At 44.5% G+C, this 26,499-nt stretch overlaps 1 protein-coding gene across 1 annotated transcript; it reads left to right on the top strand.

Annotated features, from left to right (window-relative positions):
* LOC308677383 (sacsin-like) lies at window positions 1-25,037 on the top strand. The gene is made up of 8 exons (XM_081343686.1): window positions 1-167; window positions 2,545-2,575; window positions 4,221-4,308; window positions 6,021-6,132; window positions 8,566-8,712; window positions 10,813-12,271; window positions 12,897-12,985; window positions 13,677-25,037. The coding sequence occupies exons 2-8, from the start codon at window positions 2,553-2,555 to the stop codon at window positions 24,416-24,418; spliced, it is 12,660 nt and encodes a 4,219-aa protein (XP_081199812.1). The 5' UTR covers window positions 1-167; window positions 2,545-2,552; the 3' UTR covers window positions 24,419-25,037.
* The last annotated feature ends 1,462 nt before the right edge of the window (window positions 25,038-26,499 follow it).

Raw genomic sequence — 26,499 nt, 5'->3', positions numbered from 1 at the left:
CACTTTCGGTTTCGATTTCCCCGGGAGGAAAGGCAGCCGGCTATTAAAGCGCATGCAGACGCCTCCGCTGCCGGCACTCTGCTGATTGGGCGGAGAAGGCGTGGAGCAGCCATTTGCATCTTTTCCTCTGGAGAAGCGACAGCCTGAAGACCGGGAGTGGCGCGTAGGTATTGATGGGGACCAGCGTGCCTGGTTTTCGGGGGGGCGGGGAGGGGAGGTAAAGAGAAAAGGGGGCTAGGAGGGTTCAAAAAAGCAGGGCAGGATGCGATCCAGCCCATAGGATCCCATCTCCCCGTTACTTCAATCCGAGAATACGATCCTAGCTCTGGATCGCTCGATCGGAACAGTTTGGGGAGCATCGCTTCGGGCAGAAACTTGGCACAGGACTTTATGGGTTCTTTTAATTTCTAGAAGGTAATCACTTAAAAAAAGCGAATTAGAAAAAAAAACACCCAACAATAAATAGCCTTGCTCTACAGCGAAGCGAAGGGGATCCGTATTTCGGGAATTTCTGTGTCTCCGCTCGATTTTAGGGATCTCATTATTTGCTGGATCTGAAAAATCCAGTTTGAGAGGAGGGAGAGGATTGCGACGGAGCAGATTTTGGCCGGCTGAATCACCTGCCTAATGGCGAATGAATTGATTCCAGATGGTGTGTCTTAAGTTTCGTTTTTGATCCATAAATGTCAGCGGGTTAATGGCCTTAAAAGTTAAAAGCTTGAAAGATAGTTTAGATTTGAGACAGAAATGGATTCCTCCTCTCAGATTGTTTCCAGCTTTCCTAAAAATTGACTTGTGCCAGATTTGCAGGGTGGCAATGGATCAGCTCCCTTGGATTCATCCTGGAATTAATTTGCACTGAGTTCAAATTAATTGGTGTGATTACAGTTGCAAGAAAAAGTATGTGAACCCTTTGGGATTACGTGGAGTTTTGCATGAATTGGCCATAAAATGCGCTCTAAATATCATGTAAGTCACAACAATAGAAAAACACAGTCTGCTTAAAATAATACTACACAAACATTAGCTGTTGTCATGTTTTAATTGAACATAAGATGGAAACATTCACAGTGCAGGGTGGAAAAAGTACGTGAACCCCTAGCCTAATGACTTCTCCAAGAGCTAATTGGAGCCAGGAGTGAGCCAACCTTGACTCCAACCAGTGTGATGATATTGGATGTGTTGCTGACAGCTGTCCTGCCCTTTAAAAACACACACCTGTTTTGGGTTTACTGGTCTCAAGAAGCACTGTCTGATGTGAACCATGCCTCGCAGAAAAGAGCTCTCAGAAGACCTACGATCAAGAATTGTTGACTTGCATGAAGCTGGAAAGGGTTACAAAAGTATCTCCAAAAGCCTTGATGTTCCACGGTAAGATAGACTGTCTACAAATGGAGAAAGTTTAGCACTGTTGCTACTCTCCCTAGGCGTGGTCATCCTGTAAAAATGACTGCAAGAGCACAGCGCATAATGCTTAATGAGGTAAAGAAGAATCCTAGAGTGTCAGCTAAAGACCTACAGAAATCTCTGGCACATGCTAACATTTTTGTTGACACATCTACAATAAGGAAAACATTAAACAAGAATGGAGTACCTGGGAGGATACCACGGAGGAAGCCATTGCTGTCCAAAAAAAATATTGCAGCACATTTGAAGTTTGCAAAAGAGCACCTGGATGTTCCACAGCACTACTGGCAAAATATACTGTGGACAGATGAAACCAAAATTGAGTTGTTTGGGAAAAACACACAGCACTATGTGTGGAGAAATAAAGGCACAGCACACCAACATCAAAACCTCATCCCCACTGTAAAACATGGCGGACGGAACATCATGGTTTGGGGCTGCTTTGCTGCCTCAGGGCCTGGACGGATTGTTGTCATTGATGGGAAAATGAATTCCAGAGTTTATGAGGACAATTTGCAGGAAAACATACGACCATCTGTCTGCCAACTGAAGCTCCGCAGAGGATGGGTGATGCAACAGGACAATGACCCAAAGCATACAAGTAATTGAACAAAACAATGGCTTCAACAGAACAGAATACGCCTTCTGGAGTGGCCCAGTCAGAGTCCTGACCTCAACCCGATTGAAATGCTGTGGCATGACCTTAAGAGAGCGATTCACACCAGACATCCCAAGAATATTGCTACACTGAAACAGTTTTGTGCAGACGAGTGGTCCAAAATTACTCCAGATCATTGTGCAGGTCTGATCTGCAACTACAGGAAACGTTTGGTTGAGGTTATTGCTGCCAAAGGACGGTCAACCAGTTATTAAGTCCAAAGGTTCACATACTTTTTCCTGCACTGTGAATGTTTCCATCTTATGTTCAATTAAAACATGACAACAGCTAATGTTTGTGTAGTATTATTTTAAGCAGACTGTGTTTTTCTATTGTTGTGACTTACATGACGTTTAGAGCACATTTTATGGCCAATTCATTCAAAACTCCACATAATCCCAAAGGGTTCACATAGTTTTTCTTGCAACTGTATGTTATGCCTGTATTTCATTTTTATACATTTTTTCTTATTCCTGCAGGTTGAAGAATGTCTCAAAAGGAGAAGAAAAAGTAAGGATTTGTGTGTGTGTGTGTTTGTGTGTGAGAGAGAAGGCAGAAGGATTATGGCTGGGGATTGTGAAAATGGCAATCCCAACCAAATGAGAGCAGGTGTAATGGTTGAAACATTGAACTACAGTAGAGTGTTTACATCAATGCACAGCTTGTGCATGTTTGTGCGTGCATAGAGAGTTGCATATAACTTTCCAAGAGAAACATGAACGTGACATTATATTCCCATAAAGGAGATGTTGTGTACATGCACACACACACTTGGGGAGGAAGGCTTCAGATCCCAGCTTATCCTCAGCACAAGCTGGGATAGTGAAATAGTTGGAGTAGGAGCAAGGAGAGAGAGCCGGTTATAATCTGGCTCAGTTTAGTAAGTATATTTGGGGCAGATATAATAATATTCAAAGCACTTTTTTCAGTGTGTGTCCAGCTACAGTAGCTAATATTACCTTCTATTCAATTAAATATTATAATTTGGCAATAGAGGGCCACTGGAGGCCATGCCCAAGGCTTATGGGAAATCAGACTGAATTGTCCCTCAGATCATAGGTCCATTTGATCAATTTATCAAATTTAGAGAGGGCCCATCTCACTCCTAATCCCTTTGTTTCAGCCTTGGAATCGCCTTGTGCGAACATGGGCTGAGAGAGAAATGGTGATGGGCTAAATGTGGCCAGAATATGATTTGTTATCGGCTTAATGTGTTGTATGAATACAGCCGTGTAAACCAGAGCTATTAAATCTATGTGGTAAAACTTGCCTGCTGTGCAATGAAGAAAACTGTTTATTGACAGAGCCAGTAATTTAAAATTTAAATCTATGGGTAATTTCTGGACAAAATTTTAATCATGTGAATTATCTTCCCTGGCTCGTATAATTTTATGGGGTGTTGTATTTGTACAGGTAGTCTTCAACTTAAGGACTACAATTGGGACCAGCATTTTTCTTACTGTGCAAGGCAGTTGTTAAATGAGTCATATCCAATTTAATAACCTTTTTTGCCACAGTTGTTAAACAAGTCACTGCAGTTGTTAACCGATCACGCCTTCATTAAGCAAATCCCGCTTCCCCCTTTGGCTTTGCTTATTGGAGGCTGGATGGGAAAGCTGCAAATAGCACTATGATCACACTGGGATGCTGCAACCACTGTAAGTACATGTTTGTTGCAAGTGCCTGAATTTTTAATCATATGGTAGTAGGGATCCTGCAAAGTGTGTAAGTGCAAGGATGGGTCCCAAGTCACATTTTACAGTGACGTTGTAACTTTGAATGATTGCTAAATGAATGGCTGTAAGTCAAGAACTGCCTGTATCATCCTGTCTTCTTGTACTTCTGGCTTTTTTTAAGGCAGGATCCCTCCCCCTCCTCCCCAGCCCCCTTAGAAACAATGACTGAAAACCTGGCATCCTCAAGATGTTACTAAACTGCAGGTCCCAGTGTTTCTCCCCCCCCACACACACACACAGAATTGACAGCAGTAAAAGAAGTTTAGAACTATTGTTTCTTGTAACTTCTGCAAGGTCACAAACTCCCGTTCTGGTGTTAGATAGATGGAGTAGTTACACAATGTATCTGAACAGGCGTTGCTGGAAGTTGGCTATTAGAAGGTCCTTATGCCCTGTATTGAAGTTTGTCTGTCTTTCAGGAAGGGCTTTCGGCAGAAACCGCCTCCCATCCTCAAGTATTTGCAGGGTATCCTTCGCAAATACCCAGATGGAGGGCAGATATTAAAGGTGGGTTTGTAAGAGTTAAACACTGGATTTTTTTTGTCTTTGGAAATATTGACATAGGAATAGACTCTAGCTGCTTTGCTTGTTTCTTCATTCATTGATTCATTAATTCATCACATTTATATAGCTGCTTATCATATTACATTTTGTTGCAAGGAACATGGTTCTTAATTTGAGAATATCGCACATTTTATCAGCAATATCTAAGGAGCAGTTTTGTTTTCTACATGAACTAAAAGTAAGGAAAATGTGTATGTGTGTGTGTGTATCCATGCATACACATCCTGTATAAAAAATCAGAACTTTTTGTTTAAAAAAGATATATGAACATAAGTAACTAGCTTGATGGTAATTTAGGTAATCTGGATAATTTGGGACTGCTGAGTAAACATACATAATTATCTCTTTTAATCTATGTATTATTTCAACTTACCTTATAAAATTTATTTGGAAACTATTGAGGGAATGAAATGCATATGAAGAAGGGGTGGGCAGACTCCTGAAAATTGTACATTCTGTTTACACCAGGAATTCTGGGATTTTAGAACTGTTGGGTTCTTCATGCTAAAGGAAATGTTGACAACTACAGTTCCCAGCCTCAACACTGTAGGGAAATTTGGTGTTTTGGGGATGGAAGCCAATTGTGTTAGATATAGTTTCATATACCTATTTCATTTAATCATATAATAATGTACAGGTAGACCCCACCTACTATCTTCTTCATTCCTTAGAAGTGCTGAACAATAACTTTACAACCAATAACCACTTTTACAATCTTTACAGCATTTTCATTCACATGATCACCATTATAATCAGTATGCATTATCCTGACCTGTTTTTCTCCCTTCCCCTTGAGAATTGGAGAGGAAGGGATTACAAGAGAGTAAGCAGACACACAAAGAATACATGGGTCTGTGTAGTCCTGAGCACCATCATATTGCTTTTAGTGCATATTAACTATTGTGTGCCTGCTTACTCTCTTGTAATCCCTTCCTATCCAATGAATATAAATACAAACATTAATTCTCTTGTTGCTACTCATCCCAGCACTAGATGAGCATTCCAGAGAATAGGGAATGTCTGTACACGAGTAAATACACTTACATGTCAACTGAGCCTTGGTGGAGCAGTGGGCTAATGCCTCCTTAAGTAACACCAGCTGCCTGCAATTAGTGCAGGTTCGCATCCCACCAGGCTCAAGGTTGACTCAGCCTTCCATCCTTCCGAGGTAGGTAAAATGAGGTCCCAGATTGTTGGGGGCAATAAGCTGACTTAGTAATAATGCTGCTTGGGGGGGGCGAAAGCCCTAATAAAGCAGGCATATACATAGAATGAAGGCTATTGCTAAGCACATTGATTTGTGCTTAGGTGGTAAGCCGCCCTGAGTCTTCGGAGAAGGGCGGGATATAAATGGGATTAAAATAATAAAATAATAATAATAATAAAAAACTGCACATTTAGTCATTTGTGTGTATCACAGTGAGGAACTCTTGCGGATTGAAACTGAAGGGAGATGGAGAGATGAGGACTAAAACCTTGCAAAGGAAGTCCCAGGAAATCCCAAGTCCTTTGGCAGAGAGTCAGGAAGGGATAGCTAGCACTTCATCTCTGATGAGCTTTAAAGGATGGTGTATCTGTAAAGGCACAGCTTACTTAATGTTTGTTGGCTTCGGCGTCTACCTGAATCTGCCCTGATTTTCTGCTTCTTCTCAAAGGAGCTGATCCAGAATGCAGATGACGCGGGTGCTGAAGAGGTGATTTTACTCTATGATGAACGGAGTTTTGGAACACAAAGTCTTTTCTCCGATGGACTGGCAAGCACCCAAGGTAGAGAGCAAGACATGCGGAGGACTAAAAGCTGCTCACCTTCACCCAGAAATAATTCCAGCTGTCAATTGAGGGGGTGGGGTGGGCTGATGGTGGAGATCTGTGTTGTGTGGCTTGGGATGCAAAATCCTGAGACACAGGCCTATTATGATCCATATATTAACTGACAGAACGAAAACTGGATATATGAATAGCACAGGGAGATTGCATTATTAATGGGATTTAAGGAATGTTTTTCCATTTCTGTTACGTGTACACTGGACAACAGGGGGCCCTGCACTTTGCAGGCAGCCGGGCCTGTTACCCCGTTTAATTTGATGCTATCCTCCCTTCTTAGAAATAAAGAAATTACATTTTTAAAAGCCTCCTATGTCAGAGACAGTCCTCGACTAATTTGAGCCCAAAATTTCTATTGCTGAGCGAGATAGTTGTTAAATGAGTTTTGCCCCATTTTACAACTTTGTTTTTTTTCCAAATGCTGAAACGTTAGTTCTGCGATTGGCATCACAGCTGCCCAAGGGAGTGTGGGGCATAGGTTGTTTTTGTTGTGATTCAGGGTCAGCCTGTGGATTCGGCAGTTGGGTCGGATGACTCGGAGGAGGAGGGGGGTGTTGAAGAGCTTGCTGAGGGGGTTGGACAGCTTGATGAGAGCCCTCAGCCAGGCCCCTCTCACCTGGTCACGACGCAGACCCAGCTGTGTGAGCCTGACAGCGTGGATGAAGATGACCCACAGCTGGCCCTGTTCAAGGACGCCCGACGCAGGAGGCAGTCAATCAGGAGTAAACAGAGGAAGGCAATGGGGCTCCTCGGAAGGAGGTAGAGAGAAGCCACGCCTGAACTGTATTTAAGGGGGAATGCGTGGGAGGGCTGGTTTGCTGAAGGCAACCGCTTGAAAAGCTCCTGTTTCTTGGTTTGTGTTTTGTTCTATTTGTTTTTGTAGCAATAAATTTGGCAGGCGTAATTCCAGCCTCTTGCCTTCTTGTAAAAGGGGTTGTCCCTGCCTTTTCTGCAGGGCCGGTAGCAGGCTGGTACAGAACAGTTTTTCCATTAGCAAGAACTCTTTCTCCACTTTGTCCTCTGGAGGCTGGCTTCCTAAGTGGCCTTGCCAGTAAATCTTTTTAGAACACAGCCACGGGGCAGCAAGGAAAGAGCCTTTCCCCAGCGTAGGAGCTGGCAGAAAAGAATAATGATGTAAAGTGATGAGGATGTCTGCAACCCATATTCTGCCTACACAGTGAATCCAAATAGGGGGTTCTGTCCTCAAATGCAGAAAGGGGTGGGGGGAAGACCTCATTTGGCATCAGTTCCTGGCCACAGAAGACTGGATCTTCTATTAGTTTTCAGATTCCAGTAAGCTGGTGAGATTAGAGGTCTGCCAGCAAGGATTCATTCTTGGCTTACTTCTGCTGCTGCTTTTGGTCAGTTTCCCGTTCGCACGGTGTCATCGCTTCCTGGGATCAGGGAAATGGCTACAAAAGAGCCATTCTCCCTTCTGGGGAGGAAAAAAAGGGGGGGAAGCAGGAGTTCCTGTTTTTCTAGCACCAAAAAGACCACCACCCCACACCCAGTATAGAGGTTGCTGTAATGCAGCGGTGGGGAACGATGACCCTTTTATGACTTGTGGACTTCAATTCCCAGAATTCCTGAGCCCCTCTGTTAAGGAATTTGTTGTGCAGAGGTCTCCTTGTGCTACCAAAGAGTTGCACAGACAAGGAAGGGCACTGAGAGCAGTAAGAGTCTCACACACAGGAGTACACTGAGTTGTAAAAGCAAAAAGTATTTTACTTTGAGGGTGGTGTAAAAACAAAAAATGCACAGTCAAAAATAAACAGTCCAGGTCATACACAATAGCAACAGTCCAAGGAGTAATCCAAACTACAAAGTCTTCTTACCGGTCCAGAGGTCAATACACAGTTCAGGTTTACAACAGTAGTAAACCATCAGCAGAGCAAAAACAGTAATAGTAGAGATCAGTGAATTCAGAGAGAGAGAGAAGCTTCCTCTTATGGCCATGAGAACACTTACCCATTGGCCAATTAACTTCTTAAAGTCATAACATTATGGTTAATATATTTTCAACCCAACATTGTAGGCTAACACCATATGCCTAACACCCTCTATGCTGGCTCAGGAATTCTGGAAGCCGAAGTCCAAAAGGCATAAAAAGGGGCCATCGTTCCCCACCTCTGCTGCAATGGAATGCACGGGTGACCTTGGGAAAAGACCAGAGCGAGCCTGCCTAGGAAACAATCGGATAAGAGGGGCAGGAGCCTTCAGTCGCTTTAGGAGTTGCAGGAAGAAACTGAGGAAGGACCTGACTTAATGGATCAAGCAGTTAAAAGTGGTGGGTGGGAAGACTGTACTTTTGGACGACACTGTAATCCCTCATGTTAAAAAAAGGAATATATGTTAGTCCACATTTTTCTCTCTTAGGACCTGCACTTCTGGCTTACAATAATGGCATTTTCTCTGAGGATGATTGGGAGGGGATCAAAAGTCCCGGCATCAGTCATAAGGAAGATGATCCATCTACAGTTGGTAGATTCGGCTTAGGCTTCAATTCTGTCTACCATATTACTGGTGAGTAGCTCTGCACGTCTTGATTTAGGAGACAGCAAATCTCAAAACCGACACACATTTCTGAAAACATTTATTGGGCATAGTTTTTCCTTTTACCGCCACTGCCAAAATTCCGAAGTGTTTCAAGAAAAAGGACTTTTGCGCTTTGTATATATGAAATCCAGGAAGACACATCCCAGGTATTTTAGATAAGGGAGGAGTTGCTTTTTTGTCAAAAGTATCCTAATGTTTAGCTTCACACATTGCCTTATGTTAAAACCAAACAATCACACTGTGCCGCCTGATTTATCAACTGTGGCTTATCATTTATTGATTTGTGCAAATCCAGCAAATTGTAATGTACTGTGAATGTAATAACTGGTTTAGCGCAATAAGGTTTGTACAGGGCACTAAGCCTTAATGGGATTTGTCTGCTCTGATTTAGCCCGAAGGAATGACTGTTAGAACATAATGCGATATGTGAGCATCTAGCAACGTGAAGATACTCTGGAACGGTGTTGCCCAACCTTGACAATTATAAGATGTGTGGATTTCAATTCCCAGAATTCTGGGAGTTGAAGTCCACAAATCTTAAAATTGCGAAGGTTGGGAAACACTGCTGCAGTGAAATTCAGCTCTGCTGAGTGCATTTGCTCTTTGCTTAGCAACTATCCAATAATAGTTGCCCTTTGCCATTCCCTGCCATTTTCAACTTTGTTTTACACAATATTGTCCCAGTGCAATCACTTGGCTTTTCTTGAGGTACATTGCCTGGTTATCTAGTCTAGGGCTTTTCAACCTTTTCACAAATTGTACCACTTTTAGGACATGACAATATTTGAGTACCACCAGTGCTTAGCAAGGTGTTGAAAACTTGATGACTAAAAAAATAAGCTGGCTGGTTGGCCTTTCTTCCTCTCTCCCTCTCCTTAGCTCTCCTTCCACAGTGTAGTAAGAATGCGCCCCCCCCCCCCCGGTCCGTTTTCTGTACCCTTAAAGACACAGGAATCAAGTGCAAAGCAAGAAAGGCTCACAAAAACCTCCCAGAATAAAGAAACACTAAACTGTTTTTTGTTGTTGTTTTTCTTTAAGCTGCCTTGGGCCTGTCACAGTTTAAACAATGTAGCAATCAGCCTAAAAGGCTCCAGCAATTGTGAAAAGTGATAACTTTAAATTAAGCCTGTTTACCTACAGAGAAAACTTGCTAAAAGCCATAGACAGACTCAAGATAAGGGGGTAAAACTAATTACATTTGTTTAAAGGAATGAAACCTATGAAAGCCAACACTTTGGACTCATTGCTAGACTTTGTAAAACAGAGTAAAATAGTCCAATAACCAAAGCACACAAATCGAGCTTCTGAATTACAAAACGCTGTAAAAACTACATAAAAATCCTTATGGTAATCCATTCAAGCTTCCAGCTGACCAGGAACCCACTGGCTTCTGAAATGAGCCAACCTTCTTTCTGACATGCTCGTCTCCTGGCTTTTCATTTCATCAGTGCTGATTGCATTCTCCTGGCTGGAGAAAACGAACCAGGGCCCTTTTCTTCCAGCAACAGCTGCTGCTTCTTCCCTGTCTTTTTTCTCCCTGCCTGCTGAGCTTCCACAGCTTCTTCTCTTCCCTGTCTTTTTCCCTGTTTTTTTTCCCTTTCCCACCAAAACATATCCTCTCCTCCCTCCCCCATTTTTCTTCAGTTTACCTTCAGCTCCTCGCTGCTTCCAGAAGTGCCAATCAGCTGGAGCTCTGCCTGCACTCCTGGAGCTTCTGCCGAGCCCAGACAATCCTGCAGCTCCAGCTGACTCTCCCTGAGGCTTGCGTCGCTCAGCTCATTCCCCTCCCCCACTACATTTGTCTAGGAGGGCCGCATATCAATTGCCACATGCCAAAGTACCACTGGTGGTAGGCGTTCCATCGGTTGAAAAGCACTGATCTAGTCTACATTAATATTTCCTGGTGGTCCAAGTATTAAGCAGGTACAACACTGTCAAGAACCAAGATAAAATAATGCAGTGGCTACTACTGACTTATATGTACTGAAATAAGAAAGGAGGAAAGTAATTGAAGTAGGAGTGTTCACTGCATGTTTGTGAAGCTAAATTTTCCTTCTCATCCTTCAGATTTTCCATCAATTCTCTCTGGTGAATTTTTGGGAGTGCTGGACACGCAGCAAACAGCACTTGAGGAAGGAGGTCAGCTGTGGAGTATAGAGGAATGGGAGGAGGCATCAGATCAATTCCAACCATTCTGGGCAACACTGGACTCCCTTGGTAAACCCTGCCCAGCAGTCAAGGGCTACTTCCCTGGCACCCTCTTTCGCTTTCCTATTCGGCAGAGCCCCTCCAAGATCTCAGACAACATCTACAGTGCACAACGGGTGCAGGAACTGCTGCGCTCATTCTTAAATGATGCCCCCATTAGCTTGCTGTTTCTCAGGAACATCCAGAAACTGACTTTGGGCATTGTTGGTTCTAGTGGTTCCATCTGTGAGCTGCTGAAGGCTAATGTGTCAACTCGTCCATATTGTGAGTCAAATGCTGTTCAAGACGTGCAAAAACCAACCAAAGTATCTCTGAGCCAGGGAAGAAACAGAAGTATCTCAGAAATATTTGCTGATTACAATCTTGGAGCCACACTGGAGACCAATGGCTGCATCAAAACTCTTGCTTTACAAGGTACTGGGGTTGCTAAAGCCGCCAGCTGTGAGTGGCTCATATTGTCAGCAGAAGCAAAACAAAATGCTCTCCCAGGTTTGTGGGACCTGGCTGAGAAGGTGAGATCCACACCAGCATTATCCTTGGCCTACTGTTTGCAGGACAGATGTGCCGGCCGCCTTAGCTGTGTCTTGCCTCTCCCAGCCACTGAGGAAAATGTCACTGGATTGCCACTGCACATCAGTGCTCCCTTTCAACTCACCGATGACCGGAGGCATGTGCAGTGGTCTGAAGAGGGGTCCCAGGCACGGGGGGCTGAGGGCCGTTGGAACCACTTACTTATGGAGGAGGTACTGCCTGTTGCTTATTGCCAAATGGTGGTGCTGGCCTCCTCCTGTCCTGGTGACCCATATGGGGCATGGCCAGACCCAACTCATAGCCAACAACTCCGGTACAAGCCTCTAGTAACTGAAATATGCCAGAGGTTAAGGGACATGAAACTTTTGGTGAGGGTTGGAGAAGGGAACCCTCGCTTGCTCCATCCATCTGAAGCCATCCTTTTGCCAAAGCCAGTCTTGGATAAGCCCATAGGCCCAGTGCTGGAGAAGGCCCTCCTTTTGGCAGGATCACCGCTGGCAGCAGCCCCTCCTCACGTGCGTCAAGCCTTGGTATTGGGTGCAAAAGATGGGACAGTAGTGCAGGAAGCCACAGCCAAGTTTGTGGGAAGGGCTCTGCAACGTGCTGCTGCCAACATCTGGAATTGGCTCACAGAATCTGAGAAAAAGTTGTTACTGGAATATTTGGTTGAAGATGGATGTTACCTGGAACTGAAGGATCTGCCCCTACTTCCAACAGCTAATGGGCACTACACCTGCTTTGGAGATGCTGGAGAGACCATTTTTGTTGAGAATCCTGACTTTCCCAGGTGAGCAGCCTCCCTCCACACCACCCCCACCCCAAATAGTCTAATTCTGTCTTCCCTTTCTTTCTCCTTCAACATACTATACCTCCTGTTTTGAATTTAGTCACCCTTGAACATCTGTTAAGGTAGAAATTCAAAATGCTTTAAGGATAAAGGGAAGCAGAACTTTACTGATTTGTTCCAGAACAGCTGAAGGTCAGTGTCAAGAGATGCATTTAGAGATGTCACACTCTAAATCTTGGACTGAACATACCTTTATTTCCTAAGACGTCTTATGTTCTAGGCAAAGAAAATTAAATGGAAAGCTGCATCACTTTGTATTTTGCCAGATAGACCAGGTAGCATACTAAAAAGGTAAGAATGGTAGCTGACTTGTAGAAAACGGAAAAAGCACTTGTTTATTTAGAAAAAGATGAAAGATACTATTCAAAGTAACAGACATCATCCAGGGAGATGGCAGCAAGAGCGTGAAGGATTAAGCTTGCCAATTTGGTAAATAAAGCAGATTGCCTTAATATTTGATGAGCCTGTGTAGTATTTACAAACCTTAAAATATATAGAGTAAGATCCATTTTCTTGACCTTCTTGGTAGTTTGTAGTTTATGGAACTTTTCTCTTGGTTTTGTAGAATTCTTTTGCCTGGTTTGGCCAACCAGTTTCTTCCCAAAGATCTAACTCCTGTGTTGCTGAACCATTTGGAGGCAATTGCCAAAAAAGGTAAGTTGTTAATGTCCCATATGTGAGCCCCTAGGAAGTGTAATAGGCTGTGAGAATAACCTTGAGGAACAGAAAGAAGAGCCACAACTAAAACAAAAGTAGCGCTGTCTTGAGTTGTGGCTCTCCTTCATGTTCCTCAAGGTAATTGTTCCATCCCATTAGAGTGGCTGGGTGCAGCCTTATCCAGTTGACTGCATCTCCCACCATCTCAGTGGGATATTGGTTGCAGAGGATGGAATTATTTGGATCTGCCTGAAGGACAATATGATCGGGTCTTAGCATGTCCATGTAGACACATAGCAGCCAGATGCCCTCTGAGAACAGACTAGAAGAAGGGACAGTGAGCTTTTCCATATTGCAATTGCTACTGAATGGTGGGGGGATGGAAGGATTAGTTCTGAAGAACTAACTAACTAACTAACTAACTAACTAGCCAACCAACCAGTCAGAACTAACTCTAATGCCAGAACGAATCCTTCCATCCCCCCACCATCCAGTTAGAGCTGATGAAGCTTCTTGGATGAGAAGCAAAAGTTTTTCCTCAAAAAAAAAAAATTGAAGTGTAGTTGCCTTTTGAAAAAGCACCTTTGAGATAACCATGACCTTAGATGACTGAGAATCTCCAAAGATGTTCCTCCAACAGAGATGCACAAACATTGGTATTTGATCCTTGTGTCTTTCCTGTCTCTAGGGTTATTCAAAAATCTGGTCTCCTTGAATCAAGCCATCATTGAGAAGAATCTTCCTAGAGCTCTCCCGAGAGATTGGGTGAGCAGCAAATCTGTTCCTGTTATTTGGAGTCCCAGTGCGTATCCTGGCGAGCCTCCCCTTGAGTGGATTTCTGCTTTCTGGACTTTCCTGACACACCGTGCTTCTTCCCTGGAACCCTTCGAAGGATGCCCGATGATACCACTGACTCCTCTGCACAATTCTCTCAATGGCATTCAGTTGGCTCGGCTTTTGCCTCAACCCACCCTCATGTTCCAGAGGCGTAATGGGCAATGCTTGCCGGATGCAGTGGCTAAAATTTTGCAAGTGTTGGGCTGCACCGTGATCCAGAACTGGGACTCCAGTTGGTCCCACCAACAACTGAAAGAATATGTTCTAGAACCCACACCTAGCAATGTCCTGCAAGCTTTTGTCCATCTGGGGGTAGCAAATGTAACAGACCACCTGACATTGTTGTCCACCTGCCAGATTGAAAGTTTGAGTGCTTTTCTCTCTACGGCTGTTTCATTCTCTCAAAAAGATATCGGAGTCCTCACTAACTTGCCACTCTTCTTCAAGATGCCTTCTCTTCTTCCACCTTCCAAGTCAGCCTTAGTATCAGCCCAGGATTATTTGGCTTTAGAAAAGACTTTGGTTCCACCAGTGCCTACAAATCTCTTGACTCCGGAGCCTGTGCTCTTGTGTCGCAATGAAGCTGAACGAAGCTTGCTCTTCAAAATCTGCGGAAAGCTTCTGGGGACGCCGGATCTGTGCCTGCTGTGTGTCCGAGCAATGAAGAAGGGGTCCTATGCCAATCGGGCTGAAGATGCCAAGCAATTCATGTTGTGGTTACTGCACAATGGAGACACACTCTTTAGCCAGAGCCGAGAATTACAAGCTTTGTGCTGCGATCTTCCATTTGTGGATTGCGGATCAACAGAATTGCTCCGTCCCTGTCATCTCTACGATCCGGAGAACCGCACATTGCTGGCTTTATTAAGACCGAGCCACTTTCCCAAAGGGCCCTTTCAGGAGCAAGCAGTGCTGCGAACGCTTCGTACGCTGGGTCTGAAATCAGATCTTAGTGCTGTCTCTCCAGCAGATGCAATAACCGCTGCAAGAGAAGTGAATGTAAGTGAAACAGCAACTGCCAAGGCCAAGTCACAAGCCCTTATCCGGGTTTGCAATGAGAGTCCTCTACTGTCCCGCTTATCTCCTGAGATGCTGAAGCAGCTGAGGTCCCTGCCTTGGGTCCCTGCCATCAATTCCTCTAAGCTTGGGCCAGCTGGAGTCTTCCTAGCACCTGAATCAATTCGTTCAGAGAGGTATGCAAGTCTTGTAGGACAGGTCATGGGACTGACAAATGCTTTTGGGGGCCCCGCTGCAGAAAAACTGGGCCTGGAACGCTTACCACCTCCAGAAAAGGTGATGGAAAACTTAGCTGACCTGGTAAAAGCCTATTGCTCTAAAGAGACACCCCTGTTAACTGCAAAGTTGTGTAGCATCTATCAACACATGCAACAGCATCTCTTCCATTTCCAGCATCCCCCCACGTACACATCAGTGTGGAATGGGAAGGGCTTCTCGTGGCCAACAGACGTGGTACTGTCCTTTCCTAATGATTTGGACTTTGCACTCCTAATGCCACGAGTTCCTCCAGATTTCCAAGAGTACAGGCAGCTTTTTGCAGAATGGGGTGTCCAGCAGTCACCCACTGAGAAAGATATAGACCAGGCTCTTCGTAAGCTGGCAAAACAAATTAATGCCAGACCAAACGGGGGTACGCAGGCTGAACTACTCCTCTTTGTAGCTGCCTTGGACTGGCTTACCAATCAAGATTACCATGGGGAAGAGGAAATGCTTATACCGGTGCAGATCATAGGTTTGGTTGGTTTTGCTCTTCGCCCTGCCAGTTCAGCACTGTATTGTGACATGGATCGTGCCCGTCTTGCTGATTTGGATGGAGACCTACCCAGTTTGGTGCATGAAGCGGTTTCTTCTGCCACAGCTGCTTTCTTTGGGGTGGAGATGGTGAGTACCAAGTTGTCAGGCTTAGAACTGTTTGAGGCTTGGGGGCCTTCAGAGCCCATCACTCTCCGAATCCGTAACATCCTTCGGGAGTACAGCCAGGATGCTGACGTGTTTCAGGAACTGCTGCAGAATGCCGAGGATGCCGGTGCTCAGACTTGCCGATTCTTAATAGACCACCGGCAACATGACGCTACTAAAGGACTTCTGGATCCTGGCATGGCTACTTGCCAAGGCCCAGCCCTTTGGGCCCAGAATGATGCGCTGTTTACCGAGGCAGATTTCTCCAACATTACCCAACTAGGTGCAGCCACCAAGGAGCACCAGGAGGACAAGATCGGTCGCTTTGGCCTAGGTTTCTGCACTGTCTACCATATGACTGATGTGCCTTTCCTTCTCAGTGGTCAGACCGTCCTCATCTTTGATCCCAATATCACCCATCTCCAAAAACATATCCGTGGTTCAGCCCGACCGGGCATCCGTTTGAATTTGACCTCCACAGTCGCCGCTTCCTTTCCAGAGCAATTTTGGCCTTTCAGAGGGATTCTTGGATGTCGAATTGGGGAGAAATACCAAGGCACACTGATCCGTTTGCCTTTCCGCACTGAACAGGAGGCCAAAGAATCTCAGATCTGCCCTGAGCCGTTTGGACCCAGCCGGATCAAAGGACTAGAAACTGGTTTCCAGGAGATTTCCCAGTACCTGCTGATTTTCCTCAATAAAGTGCAGGAGGTGTCACTCTCCTACCTTGCACAGGGTTCCAGTTGTCCAGAAGTTGTGCAGCCACTGGCGACAGTAAGCAGAGAAGTACTGAATGAGATGGGCGTTCCCCTTATACGATTGAGAACAACGTGGCAGTCAGCTGTGAATATCCACCATTTTCTGCTCCATTCATGCTCAGCTGATGGGGAAGCTGAGGAACTGTTCAGAAAGGGAAGAAAAAGGGGTATCCATTTCTTGCCTCCTTCTGCTAGGGTAGCCTTACCACTCCGGCCTAGTACCACCGTTGGGCGATGGCTCCCGGATATAAGTGGTTTTAAAGGCCGTGTCTTTTGCTTCTTACCTCTTCCCATTGAATCAGGTCTCCCACTGCATCTCACAGCTCCCTTTGCCGTGCTTAGTAATCGCAAAGGACTCTGGGATACCACAGAAAAGGGCCAGTGGAATATAGCACTGCTACGAGATTCAGTGACAGCTGCATGGCTTGGGGCACTAACTCAACTCCGAGACATGTACAAACAAGATCTCCTGGAGGACTACGAGTATTATGATTTTTGGCCTGATATATCTAGTATCAAGTACCCTTTCACTGAAGCAGCCAAAGCCTTCTATCAAGCACTAATCGATGGAATAAATGGGGAGCAGCCAGTTCTCTTCTCTGATGGACAAAAATGGCGCCCGCTTAATCATGCTTGCATTTTGGATGATGATATCGTTCGCGAGACGCAACTGAGGTCTGTAGCGGTGAGAGCCTTCTCGTTACTCTTACCAGAACCACAGATTGCAGTTTCTCTTCCAGAGAAGATTAAATTGAGCTTTAAAACCTGGACCCCGAGAAACAGCTCAGTGCTAAACACTTATAATTGGGCACGGTTCCTTCAGGAGCTTGTTTTACCCAACCTTGCTAAGCTTGCAGTGCCTGATCGTAATGCCCTGATTCTTCGTGCCCTAGATATGAATGATGCCAGGGTGAATGAGTGCCTGAAATCCCTGCCTTGCATTCCTGCTACTCCAAATGAAAAGCTGAAAACCATTAAAGAACTTGTACACCCAAAGGGCCGTGTCGCACCTCTCTACTGTCCTGAAGATGGCTGCTTTCCTATGGGTGAAGAATTTCTGAAGCCAGAGAGGCTGTTGTGCTTGGAACATCTTGGCATGAGCAAAGATTGGGTGGAAATGGAAGAATTGATAAGCCGAGCCCGAACTGTGGAGGCTTTGTGGCATCAGAACCCCGACAAAGCATGCCAGAGAGTCTGCTGTATCTTGGATCTCCTTGATGGCCATCTCCAGGAAAGTTCCAGAAATACTACCCAGGTTTTGTTTAGGGATATTCCCTTTTTACCGGCAGTGCTTCCTGGGAATATGCGTAAAATCTGCTGCCCCGGTGAGATTTACTACCACAAGCTGAATTCCTTGGTACATTTGATTGAACCAATCCTGGACAAGAAAGCCCTTGGGGGAAACTCCAAGCTCTCTGAGGAGATAATGGAATTCCTGGGAGTCAAATGCAAACTATCTGCAACTACAGTGCTAAAGCAACTGGAGACAGCGTCCTTTTGTTCCAATGCCCTCCCTCCAAAAAAGTTGGCTAAGATGGCACAAAATTGCTATGCTTTTCTCAATGAAGTAGTCCAGAACAATCAAGGTAGGGTGGAGGTAGCTCAAAAGGCACAGACGTTCCCCTTCATCCTGGTCAGTGTTGGCTTTGTGCCAGTGTGTAAAGTGTCTCACAATCTGGCTTTCGACGCTATTCCATATCTCTTCAAATTGCCTGAGGAGTACTGGCAACAAAAGGATCTGTGGAATTGTATCGGTGTACGTGATGTATTTACTTTGGATGATTATGCTTCTGTCCTGGAAACCCTGGCTAAGGATGCAGCTGGACGGCCACTTTCTGTAAAGCAACTAGAAATTGTACTTAGGTTAATCACTGCAGGGCTTGCTGGAGTTTTGCTAGAAGATCAACAACTGGATTCTTATTTGTCCCAGAAAATGTTTTTCCCAGACCAGGACAAAGTCCTACGACAATTGCCTAAGCTGCTTTTTGATGATACTCCATGGCTCCCACGTGAGAGCGGAACACCATTCTGCCATAGTATGATTCCACGAGAAATTGCTGTGCGCTGCGGCATATCGACCAAAAAGCACCATATACTGTCCAAGAGACGGATCGAGAAACTTTCTCTTTGGGGCACAGAGTTTGGAGCTAAGGAGGATTCGTGTACCCGCCTGTCTAACATCCTTCAGGAATATCCCTCTTCACAGGATGTGCTGAAAGAGCTGCTGCAGAACGCTGACGATGCTGGTGCGAGTGTCATCCATTTCCTTTGGGATCGCCGTCAGCATCCAACAGAGCGTGTTTTCAGTGATGAATGGAAGTCTCTTCAAGGTCCAGCCCTCTGCATTTATAACAACCGGACCTTCCAAATGAGCGATATTGAGGGGATCCAGCGCTTAGGCTATGGTGGCAAAAAAGGAAGGCGGGATGCTATAGGAAAATACGGTCTGGGATTCAACACTGTTTACCATTTGACAGATTGCCCTGCATTTGTCACAGGGGATAGAACATTATGTGTCTTTGACCCCACATTGTGTTATCTCCCAGAGTCTGATGAGGTCTCACCTGGCGCAAAATACAACCTCACAAAAGATTTCAGAGAGGCCTTTTTGAATGTTTATGACACCTTTTTGTCTGATGTGTTTAAGTTGGAACAGGGCACACTTTTCCGGTTGCCCCTGCGTACTCCTGCAGGGGCGGCCTCCTCTCCCATTTGTCAGAAATCTGTGTCTGAGATAGATATGGAGAATATGTTGGAAGCTCTTAAAGAAGATGCAGAATGCCTCATGATGTTCCTCAATCACATTCGCACTGTAATTTTCTCTGTTATGGGTGAGGAAGACAGGAAACCCAAAGAGTTGTTGCGGGTTGAAACTGAAGGAGGGGAGCCTGGAAGGCTTGAGTACCAGAAACATCTGCAGCAGGCAGCTGCAGCAGGAGGCCTGGAGATGAGCAAACCAGCAACCGTCTTCTACAAAATGAAGATCAGCACTAATCTCTTGCATGATCCCAGCATCTGGTGGGTTGGAAGGCAAATTGGAATGGACAGCACAGAGACCATAGAGGGCATGCTACTTCCCTATGGTGGTGTGGCTGTTTGTCTTAATAGACAAGTGTGTGGGAGGGCTTTCTGCACATTGCCCCTGCCAGGAAGGACAGGCCTTCCCATCCATGTCAATGGGAACTTTGCAGTGGATTCAGCTCGGCGTGACTTGCGCAAGGATAGCGGTGAAGGGGATGTCAATTCAACCTGGAATAGGTTACTCATGCAATATCTGCTGGCCCCTTTATATGGCCAGTTACTTAAAAACCTGTGCCAGACACTGGGGAGTGAACCCCTGAAATTCCATACTCTGCAGAAATGCCATGATCATCTTGCTCAGAAGTATTTGCAATATTTCCCAATTGTGACCAAAGATGTATCTCCTGTTTGGCAGCAGTTAGTGATCCATCTGTATAAACTGATGCATGAGGACCAGCTCCCATTGTTGCCAGTTTATCAGAAAAATGTCAATTACAAAAATGCCGGTAGAATTGAAACAATAAGTGTGTGTTGGAGTGCACCTAAAGAAGAGGATTCCACCAGAGGCCCCTATTTCCTGAAGAATACAATAGAGGATGAAATTCTTGAGCGCACTCTTCAGGAGCTGGGTATGAGGTTGGTCCCTGCCTTTCAACAGTTACAAGACATACATGAGCAATTTGTCATGGCGGAAATTGATGTAGTGACTCTCGATTCTCCTTCCCTCTGTAATTTTTTGAAAAGTCTGCTCAACTTCTTACCATGCTCACTAAATCAAACCCCTGTAAAGAATCGTTCCAATTGGTTTGCTCTCCTAACCTCCTCTCTCAGTGGACTGTGTTCTGATGACGTGAATTGCGTGGAAGGACTTCCATTACTGTTGACCAATGATAACGTGCTGAGATGTTTCAGCCAACAAGAACCTGTTTATCAGAAAAGCAGTGCTTGTGAGCTTTTCCCACATCGTCAGCATTGTTTTTCTGCCTTTGCAGATTACAATCTAAATCAGCTTCTATTAGAAATGGAATTCCTGGAGAAGTTTACTTTAGATGAATCTGTGGCTTATATACAAGAGATGTTGACACTGGACAGCTGGGGCAACGATAAGCAACGCAAGAAGAGCTGGTTAGGGGAAGTGTGGAAGTTCTTTGAAAGTCAAATCTGTGTGACACAGAATAAGGAAAAAAGGAACGAGCTATTTGCAAAGTTCATTTCCCTCTTCAAACGATGCTCTCTGCTCCCTGTCTATGGTTCCAGTGAGTTGATTCCTCTTGAATCCCTTGGTACATTGATACCTAATAACTTAAGCCCAGTTTGTGAAATTCTTAATAAGCTGGGCTTTGCCAAATTAGATAACTCCCTGTTGCCTCCAGAGTTGACTGTATACTGCATCAATCCAGAGCTGCTAAAGATTGAAGACCCTATAGTAGTGCTGGAGCAACTGTCTACCCACAGTAGCCTACGCTGGAAAGAACTCAAATCCTGGGAGTATGATTCACTCTTGAGGTTTCTCTGTAAGGATCTGGAAAAGTTGAATAATCAAGCATTATTAGCAAAACTGAAAGTTTTGCCTGTCTTTGAGACATATCAAGAAAAATACGTATCACTAGTTTCATATGCTAAGGTCTATCGTCTAGTATCCAAAAATCCAAAACTCTGTGAGAACTTTCTGGAATTTTATGAAATGGATGCAAGGACTGTTTTACTCAGGGACACCTATTGGAATCAAAGGTTGAGCAAGTGCTTTGGTATTGGAGAAATGAATGATTTGCAACAATTTATGCTACTTTTGCCTAGGATACCCAGTTTTCCTGAGGCCAAGGTACTGGAAGCCTTAAAGTTACTCTTCATGATCAAGTCACACTATGATGAAGAGTATGAGACCCAGAAAGCAGTTGTGGTGTCAACATTCAAGTCCTTTGCCTTCATTCGGGATGAGGAGAATGTGCTGCGTCTTGTGTCATACTTCTATCAGGATGATACAATTTTTCAAGAGTTGGGATTGAGCTCTCGATTTGTACCAGAGAAATTCTATGCTTCAATGCGTCCAATCAAAGAGTGGGAAGTGAAGCTGTTTTTATTGGATGTGGGTTTGCAGGAGGTGATTTCTGAGGAAGATGTTTTGAAATGTGCTACCCAGGTTGAACGAGAGGCATTCAGCAGCGGTTCCACTTCTGAAAATGTCCAAGGAAAAAGTAAAGCACTCTTGAAATATCTGTTTTCCAGAGCAAAAGATGAACTGTCTAATTCCTTCCTGGCAAAACTGTCCAAGATCCGTTTCCTTGTACCGCGTTGCCTCCCTGATAAACTACGTAGCCTTCATTTGCCATACGCCCCTTGCAGAGCTCCAGTGGCACCCCGAGGTTCTTTGTACTGTTCAAACAACCCTGCACTCTTTTGGACTTCAGCTGTTGCTTTCTCTTTTAATGACTATGTTGGGAAAGAAGGTAGGGATCTTTTAGAAAAACTTGGAGTGATATGCACAGTACCTACCAAAGTGGTCTTGGAAAATCTGGGTAATGTCTGTCAAGTAACCTGTGATACCCTAGAAAATAAGAAAACTCGGGCAGAAGTTCTAAAATGCATGTACAAATTCCTGTCAGAACAGGAAGAGATAGATGTGAATTCCCTTAAAGGCCTTCCTGTGATACTGACAGATGATAATGAAGTAGCTGAGGCAGAAAATGTGGTGGTCCACTTGCAGCACTCAAATGACTTTCGACCATACCTCTACATGCTGCCATCCAAGTTAGGGGTTTATATAGATATCTTTGAAAAGTTTGGAGTGCAGACTGAGGCAACCATCTATCATTATGCCAGTGTTCTGGCCAGGATCCAAGAAGAGACTGCAGGATGGATGAAACTGCAACCCAATCTTACTAAAGCAGTGCTCAGGGCTACTCAGTTCCTCTTCCATCTATTGGAAGAAGCAAAGGAGCCAGTGGATTTCTCAAAGCTGCAAGAACTTTATCTCCCTTGCATCGATGGGAAGCTATATCCATCAAACACTTTAGTATTTAGTTTCTACCAATCTGGTCAAGAACCCCTTGCTTTGAAAAACACACTTCGCTTTCTGGTTGATCTCTCTGAATGTTCCATATCAGCGGACAAGTATAAGCAGTGGAAACTTCTGCGCTTGCTACCTGAAAATCTCCGCCCCAAGTATTTCAATAACATTGTTGAAGAACAACTAGAAGAGTCCTCTCTGAAACTGTGCATGTATCGGGAACACTGTGAGTTTCAGAACAATCTCAAAGAACTTCTGGTTTCTCTTGATTTCCGGAATGCGCTGATTGCACTACTGAAATGGCAGAGTAAAACAGAGGAGATAGACGACATGAATGACGGACTCTTCTCTCCAGATCAGCTAGAAGTGGTGTGCTGTGAAAAGCTCTGCATTGTAATGGTCTACAACCTGCAAGTTTTAGAGGAAACTGAACGTGTCAAGACAGTGCATGTCGCAAGAATGTCAGATGAAGAGACAAAGATTTACCTCACTCACCAGGAAAGCATGAGTTGCCAAGAGGGAATACATATTTTCTCAACTCTAGCCATTGAGGTTAATAAGCTTTTGGGAGAAAAACTTCAGCCAGGAGCTATGGGGATCCTCATGGAGATTTTAGCTTGCGAGAGACCTAAAGATATTGCTGAAGTCCTAGAGAAACGCGCAGTGCCTCTGTATCAGCAGGCAATCCGAAATGCTTATGACCTTCCTCCTCCAGGAGAAGACATCCCTGAGGAATGGTATGACAGTCTGGATATGAGCATTCTGCATACCTTTATGAAAGGAGATTATGTGGGCTATCTGGATTCTTCCCAGCCCAAGGAGCATTACCTGTACGCTGTTGTCCTTGAAGTACTTGAGTCACAGAAGAATGGTGCTGGTCAAATACACACATATCGTATTGACTTGGGAGGAGGTCGGCAAGAAGAAGTGACTGCTTATGACTTGTACCATTTCAAGAGAAATAAGCCAGTTTCCGATTCAAATAAACTGGTAGTGCTGCCCACAGGTCCCGCTGATGCTGCCCAAGTGGTAAGACCAGATATTAATGAGTATTGGCACCACCGGCCACTGAGCGAGGTGAAGAAAGAGATAGATGCGTGCCTAGCTCAAGTTGGGAGACTTTCAGAAGAGGAGAAGAAGAAAGCCCTTAGAAGATTGTATCTGTGTTACCACCCAGATAAAAATCTTGGCCAGGAAGATTCTGCTAATGAACTCTTCAAGTATCTTAAAGAAAAGATTAAGGAGATGGAGAAGGGAATGAGGCAAAATGGCTCCTGTGGAGGATCCAAAAGTAGCAATTCCTATCACAGAAACTTCTCAGACTGTTGGAGTGAATGGGATCGGCAAGCTCATCAGCATCAACAGAGGCACTATGAATTTACCAGAGGTGGTGGTGGTGGAGGAGGAGGTGGCGGCAGCAGTTACGATTTCTGGTCATACCATCGATGTGGACCAAACTCTTCAAGATCACAACCAAATCACTGTTTCCTGGAGGCAAAGCGTTGGCTCCGGCAAGCAGAATGTGATCTGCAGGTAGCAGCCAGCATTGCTGGGAATGGCAGCACAGAATGGCTGCTGTATATGACTTTCCGGGCTATGGAGAAGACTCTGACAGCAGTTGAGTACAACCAGGGAGGTAGCTTTGAGAGGAATCTCTCTCTTGCAAAGCTGGCTGATAAGGCAGCATCTTATGGATGTGAGCTGGCTAAGCTTCCTGAGCAGATAGATGTGCTCAGGGAACACGGTGTGGATGACAAGATAACACAGTATCCCAAATATCACACTTCACCCACCATTCCTAATGAGGCCTTTTCTGCCTGCAAAGAGCAGGATGTGCTATTGTCAGCTTGGGAGATCTTAAACGTGGTAAAGAGATGGCTTGGCCTCTAAACAACCCCCCCCCCCAATAAATATTAGAAGCTGGGAGAGACCATTGTATATATAATGCAGCAGTACCTGTAAAGACATTTTGCAGAGAGTTTTAAAATGAGAAAGGTTCTCTAGGAAAAAAGAAGCCTCACATTATCATTCTTTGCAGATGATAAAATAGGGTGTCTATGAAAACAGTATGCATATTCTTTAATATGGACATTCCAATTGTTTTGTCTTTTAATAAGTTGATTTAATAAACTTGGCTTTCTTAAATAACCAATTAAAGAATTGATTATATATTTATGGAGGTCCCTGACAGTCATTTCATTTCCTTTTTATCTCTGTATTTGATTCTTCTATAACAGGCATGTCAAACTGCCGGCCCATAGGCCAGACGTGTCATCCCAAAACTGCGCGAAAAAATTGGGATACATCACACGACATTACATGACATCGCTAGTTTGACATGCCTGTTCTATAAGATCACCAGTTCACCTGAATACCCAATAATTACCGTAGAAGTAATAGTGTTTTTCCCAATGGATGTGCTTACTGAAATTGTCGTGACTAAATGAGTATGTGCCATCAAGTTGGTGTTGATTTTTCATGTCAAAATAAATTTTTCCCATGATCTGTCCCTCATCTGGTCCTTCAAGTTTTCCAGTGGTGCACCACTGGTTGCTGCTGATCGTTCAATGGTTATAAGTTGAGGACTAGCTACACTGAAATGTCTTATATTTTGGTCCCCTATTTACAGAAAGGTCATCTGTAGTTCAACGGCCTGGCTACAATGTAGGATTTTTACTTCAGGAAAGAATCACATATTCTTGTGTGAGAGTGTCAACCATTTTGGATCAACTAACAGTGAAAAGGTGTAATCCTGTTTGGCCCAATTGGAGATTACTCTGGCTTTGCAATTGGGACTTTAGAGAGATGAATAAAAATACAGAATCCAGGTTACTGATTTCTAGTGAAGATAGTAATTAGTACTGTAATTTGTAGTTGTACGAATTATTTAGTGTACAGTTAATTAGTGCGCTACAATTAAGACTGGTCTTAAGGAATCCTAGATTGGAGTATAACCAATTCCACATTGTTAGACTAAATCAGGCTTTTTGCCATCACATCTCCCTTTATTGTAATTTTAATGTATTTACCTTCCCTACAAAGCCACACACCAAAATGGAGACAATGAGCCTTGGTGCTCTGTGAGAACCAAGCTCAGAGAGCACCAAGGACCCCTCACAGTTCAACCCTGAGCTACAGACACTCTAATGAAAACAATACAATGAGACTTTGGGAAAGATGGATTGATGCCATTGAAAGGTTCCTCACACCTTCCCTGGACTCTGCATCACTGAAGAGGTAGTAGACCTCACCGTTTAGAAAAACCCTGTTCTGAGTATTCAGATATCAAACTTCAATACAAGGTCCTCAACTTACAGTCAGTTGGGCCCAGAATTTCTGTTGCTAAGTGAGGAGGTTAAACAAGTCGTGTCCAATTTTATAATCTTTTTTGCCATGATTGTTAAGTGAATCACGCAGACATTAAGTGAATGCAGCTTCCCCCTTTGCTTTGCTTGTCAGAATCTGGCTGGGAACGTCACATATGGCGATCACGTGGTCCCAGGATGCTACAGCCATCATAAATACATGCTGGTTGCCAAATGCCCAAATTTCCCAAATGGGAAAGCTGCAATGGTTGTTAAGTGTGAGGACTGGTTTTAAGTCACTTTTTTCAGGGCTGTTTTAACTTTGAACGATTGCTAAATGGATGGCTGTAACTCAAGGACTATCTATCCTGCAGTTCCAAAGTGCATGGGAAGACATCACGTTAACTTAGGATAGACATGAAGAGCTCTGTCTAGCCCTACCCTGGCTCCCTTCTAGAAGTGAGGAAGTTGCGGCCTCCCAGAATCCCCCTCCATTGCCCCTGCTGCTGGAGCTGCTAGGATCCGTAGCTCTGGAACCCTTTTCATTCCTGCAATCCAATCAGCCTTACCGAATCCTAGCAATAGCACTTAGACCAGGGGGTGTTAAACTGCCAGCAGGCGGACCGGATGCCTCATGCCCAAACCACGTCGGCAAAGGAAAAAAAA

This window comes from Vipera berus (genome assembly GCF_964194415.1).
Source record: "Vipera berus genome assembly, chromosome: Z".
Taxonomy (NCBI): Eukaryota; Metazoa; Chordata; class Lepidosauria; order Squamata; family Viperidae; genus Vipera; species Vipera berus.
Note: the sequence above shows the minus strand (reverse complement) of the source record. Positions and strands in the feature narration are given on the sequence as shown.